At 36.7% G+C, this 8,788-nt stretch overlaps 1 protein-coding gene across 1 annotated transcript; it reads right to left on the bottom strand.

The window, feature by feature from the left end:
- Positions 1-5,821: 5,821 nt before the first annotated feature.
- LOC121409475 (E3 ubiquitin-protein ligase TRIM56-like) lies at positions 5,822-7,991 on the bottom strand. Its single transcript, XM_041601397.1, has one exon. The coding sequence runs from the start codon at positions 7,607-7,609 to the stop codon at positions 6,146-6,148; it is 1,464 nt and encodes a 487-aa protein (XP_041457331.1). The 5' UTR covers positions 7,610-7,991; the 3' UTR covers positions 5,822-6,145.
- Between the last annotated feature and the right edge of the window lie 797 nt (positions 7,992-8,788).

The following is an 8,788-nucleotide window of genomic DNA, read 5'->3' as shown; positions in this document are numbered from 1 at the left end:
AATAATATGTTGGTTAATGTCACAGCTCATCTCATAGCTGAAAAATAGGTTGAATAATGTGTTTCTATTTTGCGCACATGCGTACAAATTCCCATGTCACTTCGTTGCATGTTACACATCTCTTATATTTCAAACTTTGTTTTTACTTCGAAGACGCAATCACTATCCCTCAGTCAAGACAATGAAATGCTTGTCTATTTTAGGTGACTAAAAAAATGCTTTTTGGTGAATTGTTGGACCATTAAACAACATTATTTTGTGCATTGACTTTTTCCCTTCATTCTGTGGTCTCAGGATAATAAGTAACCTGATCGCAAATAAAAGAAATAAAAATATTTAGATTAAAAAAAATATCCATTGCAGAAAAACAAGTTTTAAAAAAATTTCATCGCAGAAACCACGTCATTTAAGGAGTTTGAACAGGTATCCTCCTACTTTGGTTCCTTGCTTTAAATTGATAATCTGGGCTGAAAATAATAATCATTTCAATAAAAAAGTAAACTTTATCGAGCACAATACTGAAAATTTCATCAAAATTTGATTCAAAGTTTAGCAGCATTTTCATAAAGACAGTTATATGCACGTTGTCATAAAAATTCATTAGGAGGCTGATGATGTCACATCCCCATTCTCCTTTCTCTTTTGAGAAATCATTATTATTTCATTTTTTCATGTGTGATAGACAGTGTCTCCCGTATGATAATAATATATAGCTTGCAGCAATGAATATCTAATGCGATGAATCAATCCTCAATAAAATATTATTTAGTTCTTGGGAGAAAAAAATAAACATAAATAAAATACAAAAGAACAAAATAACCACTTAAACATGTTGTATCTTTATCAATCCTTGTCAGATTTTGATCAAGTTTATATATTTTGTTATTTTTATTTAATTTGGAATTCCCCTTTAATTCAAGGGAATATAAAGTTTTGTTCTCGCTTGTTTAATTTGCGCCATTGTCACCCGAACATTTTGTCCTCTGATGGCAATAAGTATTGCAGTCACGGTGTCACCATCGGTCGTTACTCTATTCCCTGTTTAAAATTAGACGGCAACATTTATTGTGCATTAAGAAATAAAATGATATACAGGGGCAGGGGAACCAGGGGGACTGGTGGAGAGGGGGGGGCTTCAGCCCTCCCCACCCACTTTTTTTTCCAAAGCCGTGTACAAAAACGTAAAAATTGCCATACGATTGTAATTTTTATGCATTGTCAGCGCTCCCCCCCCCCACTTTCGTAACCGTTCCGCCGCCCCTAATAACTCATGAATAAAATCATATAAAAATAATCACAATCGGATAAAGTAGCCAATTCATAATTGGCAGCGCAGGCGGGATGCAGTTGCCTGAAATCATAAACCAGTATTTTCATTGTGATTAGTGTGTATGAATAAAGAGTAGGCCCTACACAAGAAGTTTCTCGTTTTTGTTCGTGTTTGATAATTCGTAAGCAGTTAAATGCTCAAAGGGATTTGAAATGTCCTTTACAAAATAAAGGCCACTCTGGCATAAAGCATTTGAATGTAATAAAATGTGCGTCAGATTCTTACAAAAATAGAATTGATATACAAATCCTATGAGATGACTGAGATGACATGATTGTGGCAATATAAAAGCTGTCCAATTCAGGTGAAGTTTGCTTTCATTTTATGTTGGACCTCTGTCATAATTGGTTGTTTTTAGAAAATTCTTGATGCAGACCACGGGACATTCAAAAAGATGCAATCAATAGGATCAACGGTAATCTCTCTTTGTTACTAAAATAACATAGGGTCTAAAAACTAGACATTTTCTGTCATGCGCGAATTTGGCAGGTGATTCAACATCGACAAAAGAATATGTTTTGGCATATCAAACTGGTTTGGAAAATTCAAATTAAGACTGATCAGAACATATTTGAATCGTGGGATTATTTACGATTGAAGACGACAAGACTTGGGAATGTCGTGGTTTTCGTCAAGCATGAGGCGATGACGTAGAACATCCAAACCTTGAAATTGAAGAGGCTTCCCGCAAATTATTACAGGTCGTTATCTCTCTCTCTCTTTCTCTTCCGTTATTATTTTTTTCTTCAATACTTCTGCGAAGGCTGTATATTTTCGTATTTTGTACTTTTTATCATATTCATGTTATATGATCTTAAAAGTAGTGATTTTGGTTTCCTTTAATATGACCAACCACATGGCGTATATACTATAGGAGTGACAGTTCTATACTTCATCTGAGGGGTCTGGTCTATGCACACTTGGGCTTATTTCCAGATGGAACAATTATGTGAAGTAATGTTATTAACAAGACTGCAAAAATAAAACTGCAATCTAACAAAAGACGCTATTAGGTCAATGTTAGTCACCTTTAATACCTTTAATTGTGTTTACTGATCAGAAAAGTTGTATCGTACATACATAAAAACTTTAAAATCATTAAAATGAAAGAAAGTAATTTTTGCTATCATTCCAATTCACTTTTTTTTAAGGCGCCCATTAATAATAATGATAATAATCCGCTTTTATACAGCGCTTTAGATATATACATCGGAACACAGTGGCGTACCGTGGGTCACGGCATTGGGGGGGGGGGCACCAGCAAAAATTTCGGGTCACTTAGGGTGCGCGCGAAGCGCGCTAAGTTGTCAGGTATACTGACCTAATGGAGATGTTTTAAGGACATGCAGTGCCATCAAACGGATATGTATCTCACTGATTAAATAATGCGAGCGCGAAGCGCTAGCTAAAATATTTTGATATTGAGGGCTAAAAATTGACATTATAAGCGAATTGTTTTGTAATCATGATACTTAACTGTCTCGCTAAACAAACAATGCGAGCGTGATTTATACAATTTTTTTGTACATACTGACCCTAAACAAGGAAATTTTAAGGATTATATTTTAGAATCCATTAAGAGTATAAATATCTCACCATAGTCATCTAATGCTATTGCCATCCTTTGCTGATTTTGTTAGAAGTACATCTAAACACAGCCATGAAGCACCTTTTGTAGTCATGTAATCATGAATATCATACGCAGCTTACTAATCAAATACTGCAAGCGCAAAAGCGCGAGCTGAAAATTTAGGAAATATAGACCTGAAGAGGGGCATTCTAAGGGTTGTTTGTAGGAATTCTCTAAGACCCTACGTATTTGACTAACCAAATGATGCGAGTGCGAAGCGCGAGCTGAAATTTTTGTATATATTGACCACAAACATGGACATTTTAAGGACTATAGTTACGAATCCATTACGTCAGAGTATACATATCTCACCATAGTCATCTAATGCGAGTGCCAAGCGCTTGCTGATTTTGTTAGAATTACATCTAAACACATGGAGCACTTTTTGAAGTCATTATAATCATGATTATTATACGCATCTCACTAATGAAATACTGCGAGCGCGAAGCGCGAGCTGAAAATCTAGGAAATTCAGACATGAAGAGGGGCATTCCAAGGCTTGTTTGTAGGAATTCACTAAGACCTCACGTATTTCACTAACTAAATGATGCGAGCGCGAAGCGCGAGCTAAAATTTTTTGATATTCAGATCAGAAAAATTGACATTTTAAGGACTGATTTTAGGAGTTCATGAAGAGCAGAAATCTCACCAATCAACTAATGCGAACGTAAGCACGGACAGGAAATGTTTGACATTAAGACCTTAAAAATAGGGCAATAACTTTCAGTAGTCATGAAAAAGAAGAATATATCACTACTTAAAACAATAATAACTCTAATTGCGAGGAAATATATAATTTTTTTTTTGTATATAGATTTGAAAACGGGAGGCTTTCGTACAGCAGGTCTATATATCTCGTTAAAAAGTCTATGCGAGCACCAGGAACAATGAAGACACAATTAAGCAAATAATGTTTCATAAAGTTGTGAAAAATGCTTCTTATGTTATATAACATAATATAATATAACACTATGATAAACAGCAATTTCTTCTTTCCCCCACTACGTTTCTCTTCCTTTTTCCCTCTTTTTCTCCTTTTCCCCGTTTTTTTTTGGCCAGCCGATGGGGGGGGCACGTGCCCCCCCCCCCCGTAGTTACGCCACTGTCGGAACAACTTGTCTAAGCTCTTTACAGATATATTATCACACCAGTTATCGGATTTAATCAGTCATTCCCGCACACAGTGTGTGCACATCCCCCACTCCCTGGGGATATTCCAGTCAGTCGCCGGTGAGGCGCACACAGTACTGAACAAGCTACAATGATTTCACATCCTACCGGGTACCCATTTAGCACCTGAGTCGAGAGTGGCAAAGTGTGATGGATTGAGGCCTTGCGAAAGGACGCCAGACGGCGGTGGGAATACACGACCCTCTGTGGGTCAGAACTACTATACCGCGGCTCTTCCATTCAGTCCAACTTTGCAAGTAAATCTTTTTTTTTTCATTGAAGGAAGTAAAAATCGATTTCTGACTTTTAATAGCGTAAGACTATTAATATTATGTATCATAATTGTAATTAATATTTTAATATAACTTTTGACATCTTAAAATCTTAAGAAATCATCAAAACTTCAATTCTTACTTTGATTTCATTCCTCTTGAATATACCTGAAAATAACTGAAAGCATATCCTAGAATTTAAACACTTTAACTCTTCTATTCGTAAAATGAAAGTTTGCATCCAAATGAGTTATTTGTCTTTGATATATTGTCAAATCTTTTGTGTCCTCTCTTAGAAAGAAATTCTTATCATTTTTTTAAACAAATCCATCCACATATCGTTAAAAGGTTACAATTCTTTTTTACCAAACAGTAACTGCTAAATACAATAATCACCAATGTCTACTGCTCATGTTCTTTTCTGTATTGTTTCTGCTATTACGCGTATCATACTCTACATGTACCTATCCCGACCACACACTTCTTCTTCTTCTGTACACTTACGCTATACAGTCACACCAAGAAACGTGTGTTCACAGCGAATTTGAAAGCGAATGGTGAACCTTTCTTGTGATAGGTGGATTTCTATTGGCGTTAGTTTAGCTCCCAAGAAAGGGTCATCAGTCATTCGTAAAGTAGCTCGTAATGTACATATGAACAGCTTTATTAAAAACACCAACCAGAGTTAAGCTATACCTTTTATCATTTCCTTTTCACTTTTATTTATTCCCCTATAATCCAAGTAAGTTTATACATGTATATATATATATATTTGTTTTCTTCTTTCGGTTGATCTTTATCGATTTTGAGAAAATGTACAACTTATTACTAAGCAATAAATGTTCTTGTTAAAATAAGACAGCTTTTTATAATGAGAGACCAGTATTATTCCCATCTTTAATCCATTTGCTGAAATAAAATCATGCCTTTTCTTACTTGAAAATGCATCGTTCCCTATTCAACTTTCCGAAAGCTGGTCAATTCACTCACTTTAGAACGTCTTTTCACTCGTTTGAATGTTAAGACTTTATATACGTAGCATACGACAAAGTGCCTTTTTCGGAATAGTATCCATATACGAAAGAAGTAAGATTGGACATATCGTCGATAGTAAATGGTTGCATTATTTTCTAATATTATTCAAGCGACATATTTGTTAAGTTTGTGAAACTAATGGTCTTAACTGATTACACTGACAACAGATATCCGAAATAAACTAGTTCGACAGTTGAAACCAAGTGCTATCGTCATGTTAATTTTTCGAAATGCATACACTCTACAAAATTATTGGGTAAAAATGTTCCATGAGGGTAATTATGTGTCCAACCAACATTGGGCATTTTCAGTGTGATGGAAATTTTGCACATTCTAAAGTAATTGCTGCTTATTTTCAACTTTACTAGACTATATACGCTTCCCGCATTGGGAAATATTGCCCCGAATTGGTTAGACACATAATTACCCTCGTGCTGGTTAAAATTCTACCTAATATTTTTCACAGTGTATATGATGCTCAACTCCTATCAACAAGATTGAGATTATGTATGTTCAACCATGGATTTTATTTTTTGTTCAATACACATGCAACCCAATATGTTATAACAACACAAGTACTCTCATTCCTCGGTCAAATGCAAATCCACGTTCGCGACGTTAGTCTTTATTTATCACGCCACTGTCCAGTGGCAGCAGTCTAGATGATGCCTCGTAAACACCATTACTTATAATTCTGACATCAATTAATTACTGAGAATTAGGAACTCGAGATCGGTCTCGAATGCTGATCCGTACTCGAGCCTTACGCTTCAGATTTGAAAAGAAAGATCGCACTGGACCTGAGTTCCTTTTCGGGCACGCGGACGTATCTGTTGTGCTAGGTATATCAGAAAGGTCAGGTGTGTCAGCGGACAATTTGTCTCGATTAAATTGTTCTCTTATGTCATCATCACTGTCGGGAAGGGACTTTGCTTCAGCCTCCGTGAAATTAGAGACAGAAGAATGGGATGAATGAAGATCTTCCACGTCTTTCTTTTCGGGAGTATCCTCTATCGTAAGAGCCATGCAGGTTGCTTCACAAATAGAATCTTCCAATTCCTCTTCAGGTTGACGATCCGTGACCTGAATTGTACCGAGATCGAAGGTACGATCAGCAGGACGAAAAACAAGGGACTCTGCATGAAGTACTACGTTCGATGCTTGAGTAAGAAGTGGTGAGAGGGATTCAGCTTTGAGACAGCTTTCAAGCTCATTGACTTGTGTTGTATGCTCCGCCACTGATTGGTCTGGTAAATGTAGACATCTTGCCCCCTCCTTTACAAGTGCGGCCATGACAGGTAGAGTTTCTAGAAAGTCACAAAAGCGCCCAATGATATCTTCAAACTCCCAACGGAACATGTTGTCATAAGTATTGCATTCTTCTAATAGTTCATTTCTCTTCCTTTGCATTTTTTCTACTGCAATGTCGTGAGCATTTCTTATTTGCTGTCGTAGTTGAGCCAAAACAGTTTCCACTGTTCGAATCTTCTCATTCACAGAAGATAAACGATTTTCAATATCGACGGATATTTCTTCTGTTTTTGGTAACAGGCGTTCTATTTTCTTTTTTTGTTTTTCTTCATACCTAGTCATCTCGATGACTTCATGGCCATCTTCTTTGTGTTCGACCTCCCGACATCTGCAGCAGATCCGAACGAGACATGTAGTACACACGAACTGCTGCAGCTCCTGTGGATGTTCAGGGCACGGGAATTTCTTTTTGACAACTCCCATCTCGATGTCATTTGCTTTCACAGTCTCATGGTATGCATTCCGCCTATATTTATTGTGGTGTTGCATACAGTCTTCGCAAAGGAACTCTGAACAGTTCTGGCAGTAGTACTCTGCAGCGTCTTCATCATCGCAAACCGTGCAAGCTTGAAGGGCCCCTTTTATACGCTCGGCCTTAGCATCTGCTCTTCTTTTGAAATCTTCGACAAGGGACTTGACAATAAGATTTGTTGGAAAGTTACTCACATCATTTCCCGGAACCCTTGCAACTTGGCGACACACTGGACAAGTTAACCAGGGATCAGCTTGCTGAGAAGAGTGATATTCGGTCAAACAACTTAAGCAAAAAGAATGTGAACAGGGCAGAAGTTTAGGATTGCAGAGTAGATCATGGCAGATGGGACATTCTAGACTATCTGATAGTTGCTTGGCTGAAGCCATCTGATCCTAGATAACAAATTAAAGACATAATATTGTCATTGCTAATTTTAGAAGTGTGTAATTTCAAAATCTATCAATCATAAAATTTGAATCCTACCTGTCCAGACATAATGTTCACCACAATGACATCATCATGAAATAGTATATAAATTATGTTCATGAGTGCAATGGACAAAATAATTCATGAGGTGAAAGATAAAATGATCCATTTCGGGACTTATATTAAGCTACTTCTAATTGCCCTCGAGCATATAGAGCATCGCCCTGATGCGCACAATCATAACAAAAATCCTATTCACCGTGGAGTACAAAAAAGAGAGAAGGTTGAAATATGATATTTTTAAAAAATTATGTCAAAATCTATCACAAAATTGGAATTTTGTAATAAAAATGTCAAAATTTTGCTCGCATTTTTATTTCTTGCCTTATACACCACATCGCCCTCTCAATTTTTTGTCTCATGACGCCATTGCCTGTTTCATGATATGACCGGGAAATTTTTGGCTCTTGCCCCCCCCCCCCCCCCCATCAGGCAACCGACTCCTGTTACGCCCCTGAAACCTCTACTATACTATTGAATGTGAATACAACCATTTTCATGACCACTAAACTTTCTTTTACGGAGCAAAGGAGATCCTGAAACAAAACACTTAAAACACAAATCATTATTGTTATGATATTATTTCTTTTAATTCACTTCATATAGATACAAGTGGTGTTTGCTATCCATTGTATCAAGCCATGGGGTGAAAATGGAGTATTCTCGATGCTTGTTTTCTGAACAGAGTCGGCGAAATGGAGGAGGGGCACTTTTTCCATTAAACGTTTACAAAACGTAAAAATGAACATCTGACTATTTTTTTTCTCTTGAATGGTCAGCTACACCCCCATCCCATCTGCTCGACCTTACCCACGGAATGAATATTGGCATGAGTTTCATGATACATTTCATAATCAAGAATCAAATGAATGAAAACTTTGTGGCCGTCAATATGCATCTGTGAATCGCATTGTGATGCCAGTAAGCCTATTATATTCATATATTAAAGAAATCAGATTCTTCCATGAATTGCAGTAGACCTACCTTAGAAAATGAGTCTATTTGAATGAAATAAAGGTAGAGATTTTACTTACACTATGTTATTTGATTTCAGCAAAGACTTTGGAGATTCCGTTCTT

This window comes from Lytechinus variegatus, chromosome 2 (assembly GCF_018143015.1).
Source record: "Lytechinus variegatus isolate NC3 chromosome 2, Lvar_3.0, whole genome shotgun sequence".
Classification (NCBI taxonomy): Eukaryota; Metazoa; Echinodermata; class Echinoidea; order Temnopleuroida; family Toxopneustidae; genus Lytechinus; species Lytechinus variegatus.
The sequence above is the reverse complement of the archived record's forward strand: the minus strand, read 5'-3'. Positions and strand labels throughout refer to the sequence as shown.

Bases quoted from the DNA above. Each gene is read 5' to 3' on its own strand.
- LOC121409475 (XM_041601397.1), bottom strand. From the start codon at position 7,609: ATGGCTTCAGCCAAGCAACTATCAGATAGTCTAGAATGTCCCATCTGC.